The sequence below is a fragment of the Oncorhynchus masou genome, chromosome 16, assembly GCF_036934945.1.
Source record: "Oncorhynchus masou masou isolate Uvic2021 chromosome 16, UVic_Omas_1.1, whole genome shotgun sequence".
In the NCBI taxonomy this organism is placed as follows: domain Eukaryota; kingdom Metazoa; phylum Chordata; class Actinopteri; order Salmoniformes; family Salmonidae; genus Oncorhynchus; species Oncorhynchus masou.
In genome coordinates this window covers 25,836,676-25,861,207 of record NC_088227.1, presented here as the reverse complement: position 1 = coordinate 25,861,207, position 24,532 = coordinate 25,836,676, and the positions used below count along the sequence as shown (strand labels likewise).

The 24,532-nt window shown below is 41.2% G+C and overlaps 1 protein-coding gene across 1 annotated transcript; it reads right to left on the bottom strand.

The window, feature by feature from the left end:
• Positions 1 to 2,121: 2,121 nt before the first annotated feature.
• Positions 2,122 to 22,741, bottom strand: LOC135557296 (ankyrin repeat and SOCS box protein 2-like). Its single transcript, XM_064990480.1, has 8 exons — positions 22,446 to 22,741; positions 21,991 to 22,160; positions 21,690 to 21,845; positions 15,787 to 16,032; positions 15,302 to 15,473; positions 14,603 to 15,200; positions 14,363 to 14,516; positions 2,122 to 2,270 (listed from the first exon to the last, which is right to left on the bottom strand). The coding sequence occupies exons 1-8, from the start codon at positions 22,739 to 22,741 to the stop codon at positions 2,122 to 2,124; spliced, it is 1,941 nt and encodes a 646-aa protein (XP_064846552.1).
• Positions 22,742 to 24,532: the final 1,791 nt, after the last annotated feature.

Sequence of the window (24,532 nt, the reverse complement as noted above, 5' to 3'; positions counted from 1 at the left end):
ATAGGAATTTGTAAGTAAATAGTGCACTTTCAGCTGTGGGGATAATTTCTTTGACTTCTCGAATGCAAACACATTCAAACCGTTAATATCAAAGATCCACCATCATATTTGTATGCTTATGCATCCTTATTTCTATGCCAAACTTCCCCCGTTGTGCGTGGTCAAAATTCCCCTTTCTAGTAGGGGTGTGCTGAGTACTCAGACAAAACGAGCATGGTAACGGAAATGGAACATTTTTCGAATATGTTTACGGTACGACACATTTTTGTAATTATACTTGATCAGGATGAAGCCATTTTCAGCTGCCATGACACATCTCTCTGTCACTAAATCTGTGCTGCACTGTGCAATCTAAATAACTAAATTGGCTAGTTTGGCTGTCTGTAAAGAAATGTGTGTGGTGCATGTTACGCTTCCTGTCACTATTGGATTTGAGCAAGCATCACTCCCCCTCCCTCTCATTTCCCCCAACGTCTTTGTCATTATGATCTGAGCTAAACCCATGCACATTTTTACAAAGCGACAGATCAGTAAAAAATTGAATGACAAATATATGGGGCAAGTGAATTACCTAAATCTGTGTCTGGAATAGGCTCAAATGCAGGCAGCAGTAGCCAGCCATGCATTATATGTACTTCTTTGATAATTGAATGGGACTAAGTAAGTAAATAGTGCACTTTCAGCTATCAGGGTCATTTCTTTGACTTCTCGAATGTGAACACATCTAACCGTTCATATCAAAGATCCATCACCATATTTTTATGTATCCTTTTTTCTATGCCAAACTTCCACTGTTGTGCGTGGTCAAAGAGCTACATTTTTATGTCATCTGACCTTTCTCCATCAACATAATGATGTGGCCGGTGCAATATTGCTTCTTGGAAGTCCAATATCTTAACAACTTGACTGCTCACATGCAAAACACTTTGGGACTGTATCAACAATGGACTAATGAATATCATTTTCCTTTAAGACTTTATTTATACAGTGTTTGACATTGTGTGGCTCTACTTCAAGCAAGTACTGATGATATCATTAGCATTACATGAGTCTGTCAATAAATCTGCAATATTCATAGAAAAATGAACTTTTGTTTTACATTAAACACTGAAATAATTCCACCCACCTGTGGCAACAGACCTTTGTACACAATGCAGTACTGACATCACTATATTCAATTATATAATGGATAGTTCTGGCCAAACAATCTGATTGCCTGAGAAGGATTCCAGGCTGTGGTTTATTTTCTGATACAGGCAACTTCACTGTACTTTAATCAAATCAAATCTCACTGTGCAGGGTAAACAATTAACTTAGTAATCAATAAGAGTCAGAGTTGCTATCGCTAACCAAACCCAAATACCTACAAGTACATACATTTACCCATAATTTACAATAGATTCATTCCAATGTTACTCCTGCCATTGTAATATCAAATCAAGCCTATTATGCAGTACACAATGGTGCAAAGAAACATTCCCCCTTCATCTCAACTGGCTTACAATATAAAAAACAATCACATTTATTGAAAACAAGTCACGGAATCTGTGGACTTAAGAGTCAACAAAACAAAAATAAAAAACAACTAATTTGTCAGTTGCTGTTTACTTGAGTAAACTTACCTCTCCAATTAGATCTTGGATTAAAATTTAACTTAATGTAAAGTGACAAAACAAATCTTACATATACATTAATTCAACATTGTTATGTCTGTAACAAACATTTGCTAAAGCAATAATCCTGTCTCACTGTTTAGATGGACAGTCTCAGAGTTTCTTCTTTGACTACTATAACAATACTTTTGACCAGCTGAAGCAAGTCACACAATTTTTCTTCAGGCTAGCAGTAGCCAGCCATGCATTATTTATTTGCCTATTTTGTTGATAATCGAATAGGAATAAGTAAGTAAATAGTTACATTTACCCATAATTTACAATAGATTAATTCCAACGTTACTCTTGCCATTGTAATATCAAATCAAGCCTATTATGCAGTACACAACTGTGCAAAGAAACATTCCCCCTTCATCTCAACTGGCTTACAATATGCAAAACAATCACATTTATTGAAAACAAGTCACGGAATCTGTGGACTTTGAGTCAACAAACCAAAAATAAATTCCTAGGCATCCTGGAAATTTACCTTTTCATAGTTGAGGAACTTGATTAGTCTTGGTGGGAGCGGCAGCGTGTCGATGTGCCTCAGTCTGGGGATTCCAACCTGCTGATGGATCTTCAGTCTGCACAACTGCATCAGTGAATGTGGTGGCACTGAAAGTGCAAAGTTACTTATTAACCAACATGAAAAAAACTATAGTACTGTAGTATCCCAGCAAACAGGGGACCAACTAAGGACATTTGGCTATGTTCTCAATAGGTCCCTTTAAGAGTTTTGGCAAGATGTTATCCCACTGACGTTCTGAGAACATTCTAGGAATATTAAAACATGACATTAACTTTGGGACACTAAGAACATGTTCAGCACAAGTTCCGGTTTGGTCGCAGTTCCCGGTAGGGAACGTTTCGAAAAGGTTCCTACTTGGTTCTGATAGGACGTTATCCATGGGCCATTCAATGACCACAAGGGGACGTCTCATGATGGTCAAGGGGATGTTGCATGATGGTTCCAAGGCAACCTTCTCTGGGGACCTTTGTGTTGTTCCCTGAAAGTTACCAGGACATCACTAAGGACCATTTCAGGACCTTTTCAGGATTTACATTTGACTAGTTATTAGGATGTTGCATGATAGTCCAAAGGGAATGTTCTCTGGGGGACCCTTGTCTAGTTCCTTGTAAGTTACCAGGATTTCATTGAGGACCATGTTTGGACATTTGTCAGATGTTCTCAAGACATTTGTTTTCCCAGTTGTCAGGATATCATGTGATGGTTCCAGGTGTCCCAATCCATTACAAGTAAAGTAATGAAATTGTATGGGGTTTTAAGGTAAGTGGTATGCTGTTCAGCTAAAATAGTAAAACAAATAATTAAGCAATCAAAATATGTTCACATTTTACATGATCTCTTTGTACTGACTTTTCAATATCACCCCACCTGGGATTTGAACACACAATCTCTTTACTGGGATACAGTTATATTTTTGCTGCACCACAAAGTCTGTAGTATATGCGGTCAGAAGTCCCCTACACATTCATGACCTATGATTAAAAACAAGAAAACAGTGTTTTAAGTGAGAAGTAGGCATTGGTCTGAAGCCTGAAAAATAAAGGAAGTTCACATGGACACCGCAATGCCTACTCCACCCATGCTCTACCAAGGTTTTCTAGCACAAAGCTTTGGCGTACAACTGTAGCTATGCTGGTCTATTGTACTTCAAACTATGTGTAGGCAGGTTGCTTAGGATTTAAACTTCTCAAGCAGCCTAATTCATACTATTCGGTGGGATAATAGACTTTACTGTGTTCAGCTATTTAAATCCCCAATCTTCTGGTCTCCGGGTGGTAACGATAACCATTACGCTGCTAACCCTGTGGTAACCACGTAATCAGTATTGATTGAACGCTAATTTGTCTTGCTTGGTTACATTTGTTTTGTCTAAAACAGTTGATGTTTATGAACGGTCTCATTTATACCTAACCAAGTCAGAAGTCTGTCATATTCTTTTCGCTGAGCACAGGTAGCACAAGCAAGCAATGAGATCCCACTAAGCAGTTACAGATGGTCAGTGCTATCTTGAATCCTAGACCTCTATCCAGCTGTGTGGTCAGGTGCGGCAAAGAAGGACATAAGCAAATTACAGTTGCTCCAAAACAAAGCAGCACATGTTGCTCTTAGATGTACATGGAGTGCGAATGTAAATGACCTGCATGTCAATCTCTCTGGGCTCAAAGTGGAGGAGAAATTGACTGCATCATTATTGGTCTTTGTGCGAGGTATTGATGTGTGGAAGGTACCTAACTGTCTGTTCAAGCAGTTGACACACAGTTCAGACACTCATCGGTACAACAAAGACATGCAACCAGTGGTCTCTTCACAGTCCCCAGGTCCAGAACAGAGGCTGGGAAACACACAGTATTAAATAAATTCATGACTAAATGGAACTCTCTGCCACCCCAGGTAACTCTCAATAAAAACTGATTCAGAAAACTGAAAGAATGGATAAATTGTAATGTAAATGTAGTTCTATGTACACTGACTGTACAAAGCATTAGGATCATCGTCATTTATGCTGCTGCTCTTGCTTTTCACTAGAGTGGCACGTGTAGCTTGTTTTGGCCAAGCGTAAGTCATCAAAGCGGAAATAGGCTACAGACATAGAGCCTCTATGTAGCAAAAGTTAGGAGATATCTAATCAATGGAAGATGGAATTAAAGTGATGGAATTGAAAGTTACAGGTAGGCTGCTAACTTAATATTTTGAATGGAGTTGTTGTTGTTTGTAACTGTGTAGGACGAGAAAGTGCATGCAGCCTCAATTAGCCTAGCTAGCTAGCTAGCTTAACTAGCTTTTTCCGGTTTCACGCAGTCAAGACAGCTCTTACGTAATCATATTGGATGTGAAATAACCTAACTACTGCAACTATTAGTGTACTATAGTGTGAGTTGGCTTGTTTGGTTGCTGTCTTTTTCTCTCCCTCCTCCCTGCACCCCGTGTCAGTTGCTCACACTCACAGTAGCCTACATACACAGTATGGCCTCCTGCTTCCCTCACTCGGATCGGATCAGACCAGGTTTGGATCGGACCAGGTCTATATGGAACGAGTCTAGTTGTCCTTTGGTCCATTTGGAACGGGTCTCTATATATAAAACATTTATTTATAGTGCCATCTGAAAGTATTCAGACCACTTGCTTGACTTTTTCCACATTTAGTTCAAGTACGTTACAGCTTTAATCTAAAATTAATTAAATAATTTTACCCCCTTTTCCCCCTCAGTTTTACATTTACATATGTATTCAGACCCTTTACTCTGTACTTTGTTGAAGCACCCTTGGCAGCGATTACGGCATTGAGTCTTCTTGGGATTGACGTTACAAGCTTGGCACATCTGTATTTGAGAAATTTCTGCCATTCTTCTCTAAAGATCATCTCAAGCTCTGTGAGGTAGGATGGGGAGAGTTGCTGGACAGTTATTTTCAGGTCTCTCCAGAGAAGTTCGATCTGTTTAAGTCTGGGCTCTGGCTGGGCCACTCAAGGACATTCAGAGACTTGTCCGAAAGCCACTGCTGCCTTGGCTGTGTGCTTATGGTAGTTGTATTGTTGGAAGGTGAACCTCCGTCCCCAGTCTATGGTCCTGAGCGCTCTGGAACAGGTTTTCATCAAGGAGTTCTCTGTACTTTGCTCTGTTCATCTTTGCCTCGATATTGACTAGTCTCCCAGTCACTGCCGCTGAAAAACATCCCCACAGCATGATGCTTCCACCAACATTCTTCACGTAAGGATGGTGCCAGGTTTCCTCCAGACGTGATGCTTGCCTTTCAAGCCAAAGAGTTCAATATTGGTTTCAACAGACCAGAGAATCTTGTTTCTCATGGTCTGGGAGTCTTTAGATGCCTTTTGGCAAACTCCAAGTGGGTGGTCATGTGCTTTTTACTGAGTGGCTTCCGTCTGGCCACTCTACAATAAAGACCTGATTGGTGGAGTGCTGCAGCGATGGTTGTCCTTCTGGAAGGTTCTCCCATCTCCACAGAGGAACTCTAGAGCTCTGTCAGAGTGACCATCGGGTTCTTGGTCACCTCCCTGACCAAGGCTCTTCTCCTCCAATTGCTCAGTTTGGCAGGGTGGCCATCTCTAGGATGAATGGCCACAGTGTTCTTGGGGACCTTCAAAGCTGCATAAATGCTTTGCTACCCTTCCCCAGATCTGGGCCTCGACACAATTGCTGCCAGTTTTAAAGCTTTTGAAGAAGCTAACATAAGTGCATGTAACAGATGGGAGCAATAATACATAGTCTTTTGCAATCTTCAGTTGGCTCCTCTTCACTGGTGATCATAAACCAAGGCTTTCTGAAGGCCAAGTTGTGCTTGTGCTGAAAAATGGTTAATTACTCAGCTTCATTATCTGTTCACAATGCAAGTTAGTGACATCTGCTGGACAGCAATAAATTGCAGAGTGCGATTATCAGATATGTCTTTTTTCCTCCACTGTTTTTATCAAAGCTCTGTGGCACAGTAGTATGTTGTTGGCTTTAGTAACCTATAATCAGTTGAAATACCAGGTTTGCATCTTACATCATGCTTCCCTTATGGCCTGAATCTATGTCATTATTTAGGATGCTTAACAACCCCCTAGAGCGCATGTCCGCATCCCCGTGTAGATCAAATCATCATGATAAAAAAATCGCCATAAAAATCTGTCAGTTGAAGATAGATTATTTTTTTGCATTGGATGCGTCTCAATCCACGTCATCCACGTTGTGTATAAACTACAGAGTATTTATCCCAAGACCAAGGCAGTGTGGTCACTGTAAAGCTTTTGGACATGTTTCAAGTGTTTGCAGAAGGGAGAAGCCGAGAGGTCCACGTTGTGGAAAAGATAATGTCATGTGTTTTTAAAGTGATGAAAATGTGACATGTCGCAATTGTAGTGAGAACCATGAAGCCACCTCTTTGGAATGCCCGACAACGGTAAAAGATAATGAGGTGGCCAAATTCAGGGCTTTCCAGAACATTTCATATACAGCGGCTGTTTAAATGGTTGAGGCTTTGAATTGTGCTCCGAAGAGTCCATTGTGGTGGATAGGCCTTCACTGCAGGCTGCAGGGGTTGCCTTTCACCATCAGGACCCAGGTATTTTAAAGGTTAAGAAGGTGGACTTTGTGGCCTTTATAGAAGGGAGATCTGGAGATTTTAAGAAATGAAGAAGTGGGAGTTTTGTTTTTGTCAACTTACAAATTTATTTGGGTGGAATCATTTAGTTTTCCCTATCATGTACGGATTTTATTTTTACCTTGTTTTTTCAACCCGTCCAGTTGGTGGCGGCCATACACCTTTCTGGGCTGTAGTCCGCCATAAAACCCACAAAAGAAGAAGAAGAAGAATGTCAAAACAAAATTTAGACAGTGCATGTCAGAGCAAAAGACCAAGGAACTGTCCGAAGATCTCCAAGAGAGAATTGTGATGAAGGATATATCTGGGGAAGGGTATAAAACCATTTCTAGAGTTTTGAAAATATCCAAGAGCACAGTGGTCTGTCCGACCAAACTGAGCAAATGGGCAAGAGGGACCTTGGTCAGGGAGGTGACCAAGAACTCAATGACCACCCTGACAGAACTACAGAGTTCCTTGGCTGAGATGGGAGAACCTGCCAGACGGACACAGTCTCGACAGCACTGAATACAAATCTTGGCTTTATGGGAGAGTGGTGGAAGCCACTACTGAAGAATAAGGCACATGGCAGCATGCCTGGAGTTTGCAAAAAGGCATGTGAAAGACTCTGAGAGCATTAGGCAAAAGATTATGTTGTTTGATGAGACAAAAATGTAACTCTTTGCCCTGAATGCAATATGGGGTATTGTGTGTAGATGGGTGAGAAAAAAACATACATTTAATCACTTTTGAATTCAGGCTGTAACAACAAAATGTGGAATAAGTCAAGGCGTATGAATGCTTTCTGAAGGCACTGCAGGCCTAACTATGCTGTGTTATTATATGTAAAATGCAGATGAATTATTACGTGAACTTCCGAGACATCGATTCAGCTTTGATCTAACTTTACTAAACAGGGTTGGGTTAAGTGCAGAAGACCCATTTCGATTGAATGCATTCAGTTGTGCAACTGACTAGGTATCCCCTTTCCCTCCCCTTTCCCTCCCCTTTCCCTTTCCATGGCGAGAAGTGTTCATCTTCTATTTGTAATAATAATTAGAACTTTTGAGTAGGACTATTAAGCGTAGGCAACAGATCTTGATGACTGTTATTTTAAGCGATTGAGTCCCTTTGTGGTGCTGATAGGACAGCCCCAGGATTGTGCAACGGATGTGGTGCTGAAGGAAGTCTGAAGGATAGCTCTGCCATTCAGCCAGTTCAGGAACAAACAACAAGAATTTGCAATATAGTCTTATAGGCCTATGACTACTTGGTATAGCAATTTGTAGGGTATAGCCTAATGTAAATACAAATACATAAGCACTTTAGTTGCGATTAGGCATTTCATTGTATTGTGTAGCTTACACTTGCGTTGTATCATAAATAAACTCTGATTTGATAGCTTGAACACATGATTACAACATACTCTATTACAGAAGAAGAGAAAACACAGGTGAACAATCTATTCGTAGCATTTTTCATCTATGCAAATACATTCTATCAAATCAATTGACCGAGAAGTGAACATAAATCATTACTATGTAGAATTGCAGGAAATTTGTTTTAAAGCAGCAGTAAAATCCATCTTTTGGTGTGGTGTATTCATGCATCTTAGTAAACTAGAATCGTAATGCATTGTTACCTCCAACTTGCCCCAATTCACATTTCCACTTGCCCACCCTGACATACCAAGCTAGAATGGGCCTTGTGTCTCAACCAATAGCCAATATAGGTTAAATATCCCAAGCAGGGCTCCAGCATCTTCCAGAGAGGGTCAGGCTTTTGGCCTTTGCAGTGGCCTCTCTGGTTTGGGTGACCTCAGCAAAAAAGTGTCGCTGTAACCAAGTGGTCACATATCATTCTGGACTCTTCTGCGCAAGACGGGGTCCATTGAGTTTTATGAACATCAAGGAGACACACAGTGAATTTGTATCCTAGATCTCATTGGTCTGATGATAAGTTTCATTTGGCTAAACCCCCTCTTACTCTGCCAAGCTGCAGGGTATGTACAATTCAGAGGAGGCTGGTGGGAGGAGCTATAGTAGGATGGGCTCATTGTAATGGCTGGAAGGTAATCAATGGAAGGAAGTCAGAAATGTGGTTTCCATATGTTTGATAGCATTCCATTTCAGTCATTACAATGAGCCCATCCTCATATCAATCAAATGTATTTATAAAGCCCTTCTTACATCAGCGGATGTCACAAAGCGCAGTACAGAAACCCAGCCTAAAACTCCAAACAGCCAGCAATGCAGGTGTAGAAGCACAGGAGCTAGGAAAAACTCCCTAGAAAGGCCAAAACCAAGGAAGAAACCTAGCGAGGAACCAGGCTATGAGGGGTGGCCAGTCCTCTTCTGGCTGTGCCGGGTTTGAGATTATGGCCAAGATGTTCAAATGTTCATAGATGACCAGCAGGGTCAAATAATAATAATCCTATGGCTCCTCCCACCAGCCTCCACTTGTACAGTTAAGCAGTGGAATTACCTCACATGCACATGTTCTCCCCTACTGTGAACAAAGTCCCTAAAGCCATTGATGGTGGAGGCACACAGGAGGGAGAAGCATTGGCACAGGATGTGAATGTCGTCTTCCCCCAAATCCCAAATTGAGAGGCTCTGGCCAGCTCTCTCTGCAGGATGTTTGCCTGATTTGTCAGGTGTATGTGGGCTTGGACTGCTCGTCAGTTGCACCTTTAAATGCTTGTGGTTTTGAACAGGCGGCTTCTTATGTTTTTATATTTACATTGTAGTCATTTAGCAGACGTGCTTATCCAGAGCGACTTGCGGGAGAAATTAGGGCTAAGTGCCTTGCTCAAAGATTTTTTTCATCTAGTCAGCTCGGGGGATTCAAGTTCAACCAGTTCAATGCTCTTAACCACAAGGTTACCTGGCACCCAGGCTGGATAGGAACTGCTGGTTATCATTTTTCAATGTTCTGATTGGCCAAAGTGGTCAAGCCTACACACCTATAGTACACACCTATAGTTCATCATTCTCGACACCACCAGAGAGAAGACAGGGAAGAAACCACCATTTATCTAGGGTGCTTTACATTACATTGGATATTTATCGATTTTCATGGAAATTGTGGTAATTAAATAGAATGTATTTAGGATTTATCAGAATAAATGTTCCAGAAATAGTTTTACCAGCTCTGTGTAATCTCAAATTGAAAAAAGTGAGGGTACACTGCTCCCCCACGCTCTGGCAGCACTACAATCCTGCTCCTCTTTCCTATATTAAGAGGCTTAAAAGCATATCATTCTGATATAATGCTTTCTTCATTGAGAATGTGTGCGCAGTTGAAATTTGGCCATAGACTCAATGACTGAAAAATACGTATTTCAAAGTTGGTTTATAATGAAAAGAATAACGAATAACAACCAACACATTTTTTTTACGTCGGACCAATTATCTGTACGCATTTGTTGATTAACCTCAGCTTGAATACCAATAGCCTAGGATTGTTCTCAACCACTTCTTATGTTACAGGCTGCCAGTTGTGTTGTTGAGCAACCAAGTTGCTGGGCCCGGTTTTAGACAGAACTCTGTTAAAAGTATGTTAGCATTGTTCAAAATGCAGCACAAAGGTACCACACCATTGGTTTTTATTGAGCACATGAGAGCGATAATACATTATACATTTTATCAAAACTGTTGCATCTACAAGCGTATTCAGTCTGAAAGTTGGCAAGTCTAATGGTCACTTTATGGACGCGGTAGTCTCGTTCTTATCTGACGCCCAGATGTTGAGCAAGGCCGGGGCAAGAAATTAGATTTTTTTCCTATTGCTAATGACCCTGATAATAGGGATCGGCGTCCCGTCAACGGGGCAGTTGTAAATCATGCAGCGCTTTGTGTCAAGATCGCAGATTAGGGAGAAACAACAAAAGTTGTGTCTTACAGACCTATATCCATCCTGCCCTGCCTATCTAAGGTCTTCGAAAGCCAAGTCAACAAACAGGTCACTGACCATCTCAAATCACACCGTACCTTCTCCGCTGTGCAATCTGGTTTCCGAGCCGGTCACGGGTGCGTCTCAGCCACGCTCAAGGTACTAAACGATATCATAACGGCCAACGATAAAAGACAGTACTGTGCAGCCGTCTTCATCGAACTTGCCAAGGCTTTCGACTCTGTCAATCACCATATTCTTATCGGCAGACTCAGTAGCCTTGGTTTTTCTGATGACTGCCTTGCCTGGTTCACCAACTACTTTGCAGACAGAGTGCAGTGTGTCAAATCGGAGGGCATGCTGTCCGGTCCTCTGGCAGTCTCTATGGGGGTGCCACAGGGTTCAATTCTCGGGCCGACTCTTTTATCTGTATATATCAATGATGTTGCTCTTGCTGCAGGCGATTCCCTGATCCACCTCTACGCAGACGACACCATTCTACTTCCGGCCCGTCCTTGGACACTGTGCTATCTAACCTCCTGCCATACAACACTCCTTCCGTGGCCTCCAACTGCTCTTAAACGCTAGTAAAAACCAAATGCATGCTTTTCAACCGTTCGCTGCGTGCACCCGCACGCCTGACTAGTTCCGACCTTGAATATGTGGACATCTATAAGTACCTAGGTGTCTGGCAAGACTGCAAACTCTCCTTCCAGACTCATATCAAACATCTCCAATCGAAAATCAAATCTAGAGTCGGCTTTCTATTCCGCAACAAAGCCTCCTTCACTCATGCCGCCAAACTTACCCTAGTAAAACTGACTATCCTACCGATCCTCGACTTCGGCGACATCATCTACAAAATAGGTTCCAACACTCTACTCAGCAAACTGGATGCAGTTTATCACAGTGCCATCCGTTTTGTCACTAAAGCACCTTATACCACCCACCACTGCGACTTGTATGTCCTAGTCGGCTGGCCCTCGCTACATATTCGTCGGCAGACCCACTGGTTCCCGGTCATCTACAAGTCCATGATAGGTAAAGCTCCGCCTTATCTCAGTTCACTGGTCACGATGGCAACACCCAATCGTAGCACGCGCTCCAGCAGGTGTATCTCACTGATCATCCCTAAAGCCAACACCTCATTTGGCCGCCTTTTGTTCCAGTTCTCTGCTGCCTGTGACTGGAACGAATTGCAAAAATTGCTGAAGTTGGAGACTTTTATCTCCCTCACCAACTTCAAACATCTGCTATCTGAGCAGCTAACCGATCGCTGCAGCTGTACATAGTCTTATCGGTAAATAGCCCACCCAATTTTACCTACCTCATCCCCATACTGTTTTTATTTATTTACTTTTCTGCTCTTTTGCACACCAATATCTCTACCTGTACATGACCATCTGATCATTTATCACTCCAGTGTTAATCTGCAAAATTGTAATTATTTGCCTACCTCCTCATGCCTTTTGCACACAATGTATATAGACTCTTTTTTTCCACTGTGTTATTGACTTGTTTATTGTTTACTCCATGTGTAACTCTGTGTTGTCTGTTCACACTGCTATGCTTTATCTTGGCCAGGTCGCAGTTGCAAATGAGAACTTGTTCTCCACTAGCCTACCTGGTTAAATAAAGGTGAAAAAAAAAAAAAAAAAAAAAATATCGGCTGAAAGCTAAACTCTTATTAATATAACTGGACTGTCCAATTTACAGTAGCTATTACTATGAAAAAATGCCATGCTATTGCTTGAGGATAGCTCCTAACAACAAAACACTTTTTTCACCGTGATAGGTTTGATAAATTCACCTCTGAAGGTGAAATGTATACTTACATTCTGAAATTTTGCTCTGATTTATCATCCAAAGGGTCCCAGAGATAACATGAAGTGTCGTTTTGTTAGATAAAATCCTTTTTCATATCCTAAAAAGGTCCATATATCATGCATGATCGATTTTGTATTTCTACTCGTTCAATTTGCAAAGAAAGGAATCTGTGAAAATCTCACCCACGTTGTTTCAACCAGTCAAATCGCGTTCGTATATATTCCTCAGAGCTCCTAGAACATAACCAGACTTCACTATATCATTAGGGGTGTAGTCTATCCTATAGGACACCATATTTGGTCAGAGAGCGACGCCTTCATGGCACGCCGATGACGTGGGCAGTCTTCACTAGAACGACTCTAACTTTGTCAAATAAGCACCAATCGGTGCTAGCTAGATAGCCAATGAGCTGGGCTTTACGGGAGTATACGGAAACCATGTATCTGTCGTAAAATGTAGCTACTAACCTTGTACGACAGCATGCCTTTTCATTTTGGACAAAAATGATTAGAATATTCAGAGTTATGAAAACTGGTTGTTTTGAACATGTTGAACTTATAATATGGCTACTAATACTGTAAAAGCTAAATCAAAGTCCAAGTATAAGTCTCCTTCACGATTTGCCCAAATGTACCTCGGTGACTTCACACTAAATGTCATGGAGAACGGTCATACTTCAAGTTATCTGTCTGAAACTTTGCACATACACTGCTTCCATCTTGTGGACACCATTGGAATTACAACCATGGCTAGAACTGGGACCTTGCATTTCAAAGATGGTGGTAGAAAAGAAACGTTAGTTTTTTTCTTTGTATTATCTTCTACCAGATCTATTCTGTTATATTATCCTACATTCAATTCACATTTCCACAAACTGCAAAGTGTTTCCTTTCAAATAGTACCAAGAATATGCAAATCCTTGCTTTAGGGCCTGAGCTACAGGTAGTTAGATTTGGTGTGTCATTTTAGGCAAAAATTGAAAAAATGGGGGTTATCCCTAAGACGTTTTAAAAATCTGGTATGTGGTTTTCTGTAATGGCCGAACAGCTCATGACGAGAGCTTTCTCATGCATCTCTGCACTTTTCTTTGGGACAATCAGGTGATGTCCTCGGAACAACCCTGGAACTAGACAAAAATCTCTCGGGGACCAAGACAGAAAGTCCTGACAGCATCCTAAAATCACCCATGGGGAAGACATCCTTGGGACAAACAAGGATCTAGACCAAATTTCTAGATGACCATCAGAGATGTAGTAGAGGGTAAACACACATAAATGTTGCTGCACAGGCCGAGGGCCAGTAAGACGTGAAACAAACTACCCCAGCTCGGAGTCAGACTCATCAGAGTCAGTTCACTGAGGCAATAGATAATCTTTGGGAGAGACGTGAGCGAGAGACCTATTAAGTGAATTAATAATGTTTTGGTGGCAATCGGCTTTGAAATCAGCACATTTTGAGTTATGGTTTGTGTATTATCAGTACTAGGGGTACTGAATTCATGTTGTTTTAAGTTGGCAAGGAAAGTTAGTCTACAAAGCTGAAAGCCACCGGTATCTTCTTGCATTGTAAAGTGTTCTAGCCTGTATGGACATTGCTTTGCAAACAGGAATGAACCGTTGAAATATTTCTACATGCCATGTTGCATCATTCAAGTGTTCAGTATGAATGGGGAGCTAGCATGATGCTGCTCAGACTCCTAGTGCAGCCGAAGTGGAGCAGGCACGGTGCGCTCGCGCTGTAACGGGTACATTGGCTTGTATGCTACCGTTTGACAGTAGTAACAAAAGTAACAAAAATTCTAGTACCCATTTTTCATGTTCTAATATTGAGAACTGAAGTTTCGGTATATTGTGTAACTCTATGGTGAAAGCTCACTTACTTGCTTTCAACTTAATCCCTGTCCAGTCACTGTAGCTATCCAGGTTCTCAATCAGCCGGGAGCAGAGTTTCACATGGCCAACGTAATCCAGGAGCACATCTATGATGGGTCCTGCCCAGTGGCTAATTGTCGGATCGGAGATTGCCTCACAGAACTGAAAATTAATGGTTTAAATTGGATTCAAAGAACAACCCGAAATGGAATTGGGAACTATCTACATTGCACATAAACCCAACCTACCTGGACACAGGTGTTGCTTCGATCTTCGTCCTCATCAATAACGTAGCGCAAAGTTTCGCCAAAGATGCTGACCCTTCTTGAAATTTTCAGGGGTGGGTGTGGCTTGCTGCCATATGTGCAATCAAAACAGGAAAGGGCATCACAGCCATTGGACATCAGATACTTCAGATAGTTCAGGATGTGCAGATACTTCATACCGAGCATGACCACTGCCGGGAAGGAGCAGGGGTGTGTGGGGATGGACGCATTCATGTTAGCTCCATGCTCCACCAGAGTGGTGATCATTTCCATGTAACCCTGCCTCACAGCGACAAGAAGAGGGTTTAACATATCAAGGTTGGGGTTAGCCCCTGCATCCAGAAGCATTTCAGCCGCCTCTAGGTTGCTGTTGGAGACTGCAAAGTAGAGTGCTGTGCTGCGATGGTCCTCATACATTTCGGATCGGTCTTCTGCGAGCTGGAAATTGACGTCATAGCCTGCCTCGATAAGGATCTCCAGGATCCAGTCCCGGTTGTGCTCGGCAGCCAGGTGGAGGGGACTGATGCCACTGCATTGAACTTTGACCTTGCTGGTGGCAGGGATCAGCATGGACACAATGCTACAGAAGGGAAGCACAGGGATCAAATTGAAAGGGAAATGTTTGGCTTGAAGAGAAACCAATGCTTTAAATTAACCAATCAATCAATTAATTGCACTCACTCAAAATGACCTTTCTGGACAGCAATATGAAGAGGCAGGAGGCCAGACTTCGTTGCTCGGTTAGCATCTGCTTTATGAGATAGAAGCAGTTCCACAACTTCCTTGTAACCATTCTTACTTGCCTCATACAGAGGTGTTTCACCCTTCCTTGCCTGGCAGTTTATATCAGCACCTACAATATACAAGAGCATACACAACATTTATACAATATTGAAATGAAGGAAAACTGGCAACACCGCAACATCACCAGCAACAGATGGTCTGCATGCTTAATGGTTATTTTCAATTATAGTCATGCCATTGTAAAGAACATAATACTTTCTCCAAGATGTAGGAAACCCATCAACAAGGGTTTGGACATTAAAGTAGAGTTCAGGTTCAATATGTTATGAACTTGTTGTGCTTACGATCCCAGACTGCATCTTTAAAACAATCAATTAAAAAAAATCTTGAAACTGGCATGTGAAAATTTGAAAACGACTCACCTTTATTAATCAAGAAGTGCAACACGTCCACTCCTCCATTCTGTGTTGCCATATAGAAAGGTTCCATGCTGTAATTATTGACTGCATTAAGCTTGGCCCCGGCCTCCAACAACATCTGGCAAATTTCCACGTTAGCATGCCCGGCTGCTTCATGGAGAGGTGTCACACCCTGAACACAAGCCTTGTGTACTGAGGCTCCATACTTCAGGAGGTGGTCTACAATCTCCACATTGGGCTTCTCGCAAGCTGAAAACGCATTGTGACAAACAACACAGGTCATTTTTGTTGGATATTGCTGTTTGTAAAACATAAGCTGATTGTGTAACAGTGGTGGACTTCACCAGTATGATCAGGAACCTAGCTTGAGACCTGGAGACTTGTCTTAGCCCCAAGAGCTAACACCTACAGATGTCAGATCTTAATATGACCCATTTCGTCGCAGGAGGAAAATAATCCTGCAGCAGGAGGATTTGAACGTATAATTCATATTTTTAACCAGCGCCAGAGGGCAGCTGGAATCGGTGTTTCTGGGCTATACAATAAATTAGTCTGCAGGTCCACTGGGCATCAGTCAAGTAGCCTATATAGGCTGCGTGTCTCGTGTGAATTCTTATGTGGATTACAATAAATTGACAATATTTGTATGGGTAGATGTATTTTTCTTTTGGGAAAATATTTTTTTATATCAATTATTTTATTATAGGTTGAAGGCAACCAATAGTGAGACTAAATGTTTGGTTGTCTCAGTGCCTGTGTGGTCCAGCAGGTACAGCCAGTGACCATGGCATACATATGTCAAAGTAGGCATGGGTTCAAATCTGGCCCACTACTACCCTTTGAATTTTTGGAGAAACTAGTACTTTTCTAGTTATTCTCTGTGGGCTGTACTTATACTCTTACTCAAGTAATTTCCAGAGCACGTAGGACCCCCTACCGGTGAATTATGAACTACAAACTCGAAAGAATCATGATTCTACAAGTCTCTCGTTCACCATATGGGGCTTGTTATTGGTGCTGTCTATTGATACCTTTGAAACGAGGTCTAGTTGCGGCCACAACCGGACTAGATTGTGAACCACTCTTGGCGTAATGACACTGCTCGGCTTGCCTGGCTACCCTAACTCCGTGCTCCGCCCCAAATGCTATGCTACATCCACGGACGTTAGAGCAGCGGGAGAATTCAGATTGAGCTGTAAGGCAACTGCTTGATGCCGCGAGAGAGATTCGCACAATATTGTTAGCGACCTGCAGCAGCCCCCAAACAATTAGTTCTCGAGTTCAAGTTTTGAGCAGAGGCAGGCTGAGTGTGTTTTGGTTGTATGAAAAGCTGTGTCCATCAAGTAACATTCAATAAATGAATAGCGTTCGTTCTTGCACCATGTGATCAATTATCAGTTCTAAACATGTCTATTTCCTGTCGTGTACATGATAGACAGTTACTGGTTGGAGCACATCTCTGTAGCTGCTGAGCTGGAGGAGCACGTATTAATCCTGCTGTAGAATTCATTGCAGCCAGCAGACTAAAATGAACGAGTAACTTGGAAAAAATTCATTGTGACTATTGTCAGTAAAAAGAGTCATTCAAAAAGTAAGAATTGTTTGCGAACTGCACATCACTAGTCTTCACTCCTGGGGATTTCTTGTTCTTTGGTTCTTAGCCAGATCAGCGATAGATAAAGATAAATTGCACTTTAAGGACCTTCTGCCTTTGTAATATGATATATTTCTGGAGTAAGATAAGCATTTCAAAGATACACTATACACAAAGTATGTGGACAAATTAGTGGATTCGGCTATTTCAGTCACACCCGTTGCTGACAGCTGTAAAAAATCACATACACAGCTATACAATTTCCATAGACCAACACTGGCAGTAGAATGGCCTTACTAAAGAGCTCAGTGACTTGAAATGTGGCACCATCATAGGATGCTCCCTTTCCAACAAGTCAGTTTGTCAAATCTCTGCCCTGCTAGAGATGCCCGAGTCAACTGTAAGTGCTGTTATTGTGATGTGGAAACGTCTAGTAGCAACAACGGCTCAGCTGCAAAGTGGTAGGCCACACAAGCTCACAGAACAGAAGCACCTAAAAACTCTGTCCTCGGTTGCAACACTCACTACCGAGTTCCAAACTGCCTCTGGAAACAATGTCAACACAAGAACTGTTTGTCAGGATCTTTATGAAATGGGTTTCCATGGCCAAGAAGCCGCACACAAGCTTAAGATCAGATGCGCAATACCAAGTGTCGGCTGGAGTGGTGTAAAGTTCTCCGCCATTGGACTCTGCAGCAGTGGAAATACAGTCTCTGGAGTAATGAATCATACTTCACCATCTGGCGGTCTGACGGACAAATCTGGGTTTGGCGGATGCCATGAGAAAGCTACCTGCACCAATGCATAGTGCCAACTGTAACGTTTGGTGAAATAGAAATAATGGTTTGTGGCTGTTTTTCATGGTTCGGGCAAAAGGCCCTTTAGTTCCAGTGAAGGGAAATCTTAATGCTACAGCATGCAATGACATTCTAGATGATTCTGTGCTTACAACTTTTTGGAAGTTTGAGGAAGGCCCTTTCCTGTTTCAGCATGACAATTCAGCCGTGCACAAAGCGAAGTCCATACAGAAATGGTTTATTGAGATCGCTATGGAAGAACTTGACTGGCCCTAACCTCAACCCTATCAAACACCTTTGGGATTAATTGAACGCTGACTGTGAGCCATGCCTAATTGCCCAACATCAGTGCCCGACCTCACTAATACTTTTGTGGCTGTATGAAAGCAAGTCCCCACAGCAATGTTCCAACATCTAGTGTAAAGCCTTGCCAGAAGAGTGGAGGCTGTTATAGCAGCAAAGTGGGTGACCAACTCTCATCTTAATGCCCATGATTTTGGAGTGGATGTTCGACGAGCACGTGTCCACATACTTTTGATCATGTACTGTATAATTCTGCTGTTGCAATTGTGTTTTGAGGACAAGTGTAAATCAAATGTCGAGGTAGATAACTAGCTAGCTAGTTAGCTTTGACTAATCCAGAATGTCACATAAAAAGTTACACATTGGGGGCCTCCTGAGTAACACAGTGGTCTAAGACTCTGCATCACAGTGCTTACTGTGTCACTAGAGATCCTAGTTCAAGTCCAGGCTCTGTCTCATCTGGCCATGACTGGGAGACCCATGGGGTGGCACACAGTTGGCCCTGCGTTGTCTGGCTTAGGGGAGGGTTTGCCCAGCAGGGATATCCTTGTCCAGTCACCCTGTAACTTGCTGAGTGCAGTAGCACACGGTTGTAAGGTGTTTCCTCCGATATATTGGTGTGGCTGACTTCCGGGTTTAGCAGGCATTGTGTTAAGAAGCAGTGCGGCTTTGTTGGGTTGTGTTTCAGAGGACACACGGCTCTCGACCCTCGCCACTCCAGAGTCCGTACGGGAGTTGCAGCGAGGGGACAAGACTGTAACTACCAACTGGGGAGAAAAATAAGTTAAATGTCCTGTTTTTAGCTCCCCATATGATCTATATTTGTCAGCCAACTAGCCAACTTGTCTGTGGCGTAAAGAGTGAACAGATTAATCAGATGTGTGTGGCAATAGCGAACTGATTAGTTTGGCAATAAACATTAGGTTGCCACTAGGTAAGCTGGCTAAGCTAGCTAGCTGCAGAGTCAACCATGTAGCTAGCTAAAGTTAGCTAGATCAGTGGGTCAGTCCAATGCAGCATCCTCCCACACATTGCACTCTCGTCTCTCTATGTCTCTCTCTGTCTCTCTGTCTGTCTGTGCCTAAATGTTATCTCAGTAAGCTTTTTGTGCCATGTATTAGAAATCACAGGTTTTTGTGTATGTGTGTGTTTTTATTTACAGTTTGTCGCTGTAATACCCTTCAAAAAAGGAGAGGTTCAGAAGAGAAGGAGGATGGAGGGTAAAACCGGTTTTGTCTAGAAGGGATGCAGCTTTTGTCAAATTTACTTTTCATAGCAAGTTGGGAGAATGAATGTAGCAAGTTATGAGCTTAAGCTTAGAAAAAGGTTTAAGGTTTGCTGAAATGCAAAAGTAATACACTTTTGATTTCAATTTGACAAAATCTGTATCCCATCTAGACATGACCGGTAAATGACCTTGGCAGGAAAAAGATGATTGAGTTGACTATCACAATTGATATCTGTACTTTTGGATTATTTATGTTATGTTCCCCAGCAAGAAAACCAAATAATGTTGCTTACCAAATTATTCTAACCTGAACATACAGTGGTTCTTTCTTTTGAGCTTTTGCTGCGACCGTTTGTGGTAGATGGTGGCAGATTGTAGTAAATTGCGTCATTCTGGCAACAATGGCTGACACTTAAATAACCTGCCATAGAATTCTGAAGTCACATGATGATATGGTGTGTGAACCTCCCGCTATGACTTGGGAAACCATGCAGTTTCTTAGGCTAAAAATGAAACAAATAATGATTAACTTCACGATGAGCTTGATTTTCCTTTCCAATAAATATCGAGGGTCTTATTCTGGTGACATGATGATCGATGCTTGACTGCCGTTTGACAATTGAAAATATTCTCGCTCTTATCCATAATAATCTCATCATAGATTACATTACCGGCACTGTATCTGCCAGCGGTTAACTAGAGCTCAAGTGTCAAGAACAGAGTTGCTATTTAACGCAACAGTTTGTAGAAATACTATAGGTAGTTGAAAATGTAATGTAAACACATTGAACTTCAGATTTTTATTCGGTAGATGAAAATTTAAGTGAAAAACTACATTTTGTGTGCACTTTGTCATCACGCACAAGTCCGTTTGGTGGAAACATACCACTGGTGGGAAATGCGCATATTTTCTCCATGCGGATATTTTCATGAAACTGTCGCCAATTGGATGGAAACCTTGCTATAGAAGTATAGTATTTACCTGGCACTTTGTTTAAATGGAAACTAATATTGGTATAGCCTACCCTACTGACTGTTATTATTTTATTATTCATGTTATCCATAAGCGTCTGGTATGGTTATTTCTTATCAAGATCTGGGGTAAATTAACCCTGAAATGTGTAACTACATCAAGTCAATCGGTGGATTGCATCATTAGTACCAGAAGAGCTTGGGCCGGAATCGAATCCTTGGGATACAATATCCAGTGTTGGAAAAATACCCAATTGTCATACTTGAGTCAAAGTAAAGATACCTTAATAGAAAATGACTCAAGTAAAAGTAAAAGTCACCCAGTGAAATATTACTTTAGCAAAAGTATTTGGTTTTAAATATACTTAAGTATCAAAAGTAAAAGTAAAGGTAGAAATAATTTCAAATTCCTTATATGAAGCAAAACACACGGCACCATTTTCTTGTTTTTTAAATTACGAGTAGGCAGAGGCACAGTACGCCAGATCAGGTAGTAGGGATGACCAGGGATGTTCTCTTGATAAGTGCGTGAATTTGACCATTTACCTGTCCTGCTAAGCATTCAACATGTAAGAAGTACTTTTGGGTGTCAGGGAAAATGTAAGAAGTAAAAAGTATCTAATTTTCTTTAGGAATGTTGTGAAGTAAAGTACAGATACCCCCCAAAACTACTTAAGTAGTACTTGAAAGTATTTAAGTATTTACTTAAGTACATTGCACCTTTGCCTATATCTATATTGTGTTATTAAAATGACAGTTGTTGATGTGTATGGCTGCATTTCAGATACATTTTGGTACATTTGAATGTTGCAGTAATAGGACCTATGCCTATAGTGTTTGAGGAAACAAGAACATTATTTTAAGATAGCGAGCCCTGATTCCGATGACTTGACTGCCCCCGCATGGAGAGAAAGAGAACTACTTATTTTTAGCCACTAGCGAGGCTCATTTGAAATTCTCCTTGACAAAAGAGTGATCAAGTTAAGATCTAGCATCTGTAGGATTTATTTACCTTTGAAGAGTGGTGTTTCTCCATTCTCATTGGCAATGTCTGGATTGGCACCTCTGTCCAGAAGGCACTCCACACAGTTCACTTGGTGAAAGGCGGCAGCCAAAAGAAGTGGGGTCTGATTGTAACTACCACATGTGTTCACCATACCAGGATGGGCTATAGGAACGACAACAGAACTTTGTGACCCAAGAAAATGAAAAATAATCAGCATGTACTGATAAAGGATCTGCCTGAGATTCAAGACTTGTGTGTATAAAATAGAAACCATTCTCAATTACACTTGTCTTTATTTCACTCTCACCTCTTAATATAATCTTGAGGCATTCTATTTGACCGTAATGTGCAGCTTCGTGGAGAGAAATCCATCCTCCCTCATTTGGTACCAAGAGACTCATTGGGTTGCATTTCACTATCTCTTTCAGAGCCTTTAAATCCCCATTCTTGATCACACTCACCAGAGGTCTTGCATCTCTAAAGCATAGACAAAGAGGAAGGGGAAATTTGTCATTCAGTTTAGTGTCATCGTGGATCTTGCTAAACATTAGCAGCATCAGGACACAACACTTGTGGAACACCCTTATTACTGCTGTCCCTGTTAGGGAAATGTATCAATACTCACCATCGGATGTCTATGTTGGGCATTTTGGAATTATAATACACCTGTGCACCAACTTAATGCTCATCAAAATAATAATTGTTTTCACACTCATTCTTTCTGGAATACATACTGTCAAAATAAAGGGTTGACAGACTCACATAATAGGGTCTGCTGATGGAGGGTTTGCAGGTGATGGGTTTGGATGTGGGTTGGCTGGGTTTGGATTGGCTCGGGGAAAGTCATACATGTGCCTTGTTGCAGAGGGGAGCCTGACACGGGTCGTAAATTGGTTTGGCTGGTAATTGGTTTGTCGATCCACAGATTGTGATGATTGAATTGACCCAATAGAGTCGTTGTCCTCAATGAGGCTGCGATCGATGGCCAGCTTCATCAGCTCCTCATCTGACAGGACACTGTAAAGACTGTAGTCATCAAAACCTGTAGGGGTGACCATTGCTCCAGATATGGTCGATCTGGTTGCAAGGATACAAAAGTCACGACAATGAAACTCACTAAGATGTAACTGCATTTTTAAAACTGCATTCAGTATGTAACCAAAATCACCAACAGCATGTGCACGTCAAAGTAAAATTGCTAAAAATGGAAAAAATACATATTTTATATGAAAACCAATATATGACTTCAGTCAAAACTAGAGATCATTAAGGATTCAGATTTTATTGGCGCCATATTTAAGTAATAGCATACATTTCAGCTTCAATGTTGGTATCAATTGCCAAAAAAATGTAATTAGCCTGTAATACTCATGTAACTTGAGTGTGTCAACAAGATGCGAAAGACTGCACAAGTAGTTGCTGAAATTTGCTGAACATGTACTAATGTCAAAGAGGTCATTCAAGACAACTTTGAGTTCAAATATTGAGTATACATTTTTTTTGCCAAGTCAGTGTTGTGGGCATATAGTGTATTGTTTTAGTCTAGGACTAACACACCTTTATTCTATTTGCCACCAAACTTCTGATAATTGTTAATGCTTGAATATAACATAAATATGCACATCATAGAACCCATTCAAACAGGCAGTGGGAACTGAAGTCAAAAGCTTAAGGGAGAGCAAAATGCATATTTCTTTACATTGATTTGAAGTTTTACATCATTTGTTTACAAAGTCTCCTATGGCAACATAAACATAAACAATGGAGTAGTATATCTTTAGTTTTTGGTTATGATAACGTAACATACATTAGCTGTACCAATCTCATTATATCATATTCCTACATCATATTCCATTCATAAATGGAAATGACAGAAAATATTAGACTGTAATGTCGATTGCAAACCACATGGTTAGGGTTAGGGTTAATTCATGACATTTCTTGATGTAATTTCTTTGCAGCAACTATACCAGTATCCAATTTTAAAAAGTAATTCAACCATTTCTTTCAATGAAGTCATTGTTTTCTAGACCATTGTTTTGAGAGAGTGCAGTTATAAGATACATCTGAGCAATAACTTACTAGCTGGTTACCAAAGTAATTTTGCAGAAGGAAACTTAAGTGTAAATTGCAATTAATGAAAATATGCATGCATTAAGTCCTTATACAGCTTAGTAAAACATGGTTATTAGCATAAGTCAAGTTTAAAATAAAATAAAAAGTACAGACATGCTATTGCTACCTTTTAGAGTCGGCAGTGTGCAGTCAAAACAGTATAACTGTAGACCAGTAGTTGTTAGATTGTAGTTATCGAGAGGTGATGAGGATTTGAAAAGTATTTTACTCTGAGTGGTCCACCATGTGAATGAAGAAAAAGCAGCAGCTCCAATGTTCATGATATATTCCAAAGTGGGTCTTGATTTCATGTTTTGGCAAGCTGACCTATGACCACAAAGTTTGTTTGCATGTGTTGCTCAGAATAGGAATGCCCTTCTTCAGATATGGCATGGTTTATGCTGACAGCTATGTTCCTAGAGGGGTTGGGGGAGTGTGTGTGTTTGGGGGTATTATTTAGGTTATATCAAGGATCTATCTAAAAAAACATTATTAAATAATATTTGTCACATGTTTTTAGCAGATGTTATTGCGGGTGTAGCGAAGTGCTTGTGTTTCTAGCTCTAACAGTGCAGCAATAAAGGAGAGTCTCTGTTCGTGAGAGTCCCAGCTTTCCATAGTGGGTACTCAAGATGTACTCAATATGTACTGTACAGTACAATACAGCAACCTATCTCCACAAATGTGATTATGTGCATAAGTTTATGTTTTGTTTGCCAAGCTGTAGTCCATTC

Coding starts and splice junctions, on each gene's coding strand:
- LOC135557296 (XM_064990480.1), bottom strand. CDS start 22,741: ATGGTCACCCCTACAGGTTTTGATGACTACAGTCTTTACAGTGTCCTG. Junction 21,846..21,990: donor CCTCAAGATTATATTAAGAG/GTGAGAGTGAAA, acceptor TCGTTCCTATAG/CCCATCCTGGTATGGTGAAC. Junction 14,517..14,602: donor GAAGCAACACCTGTGTCCAG/GTAGGTTGGGTT, acceptor ATTAATTTTCAG/TTCTGTGAGGCAATCTCCGA.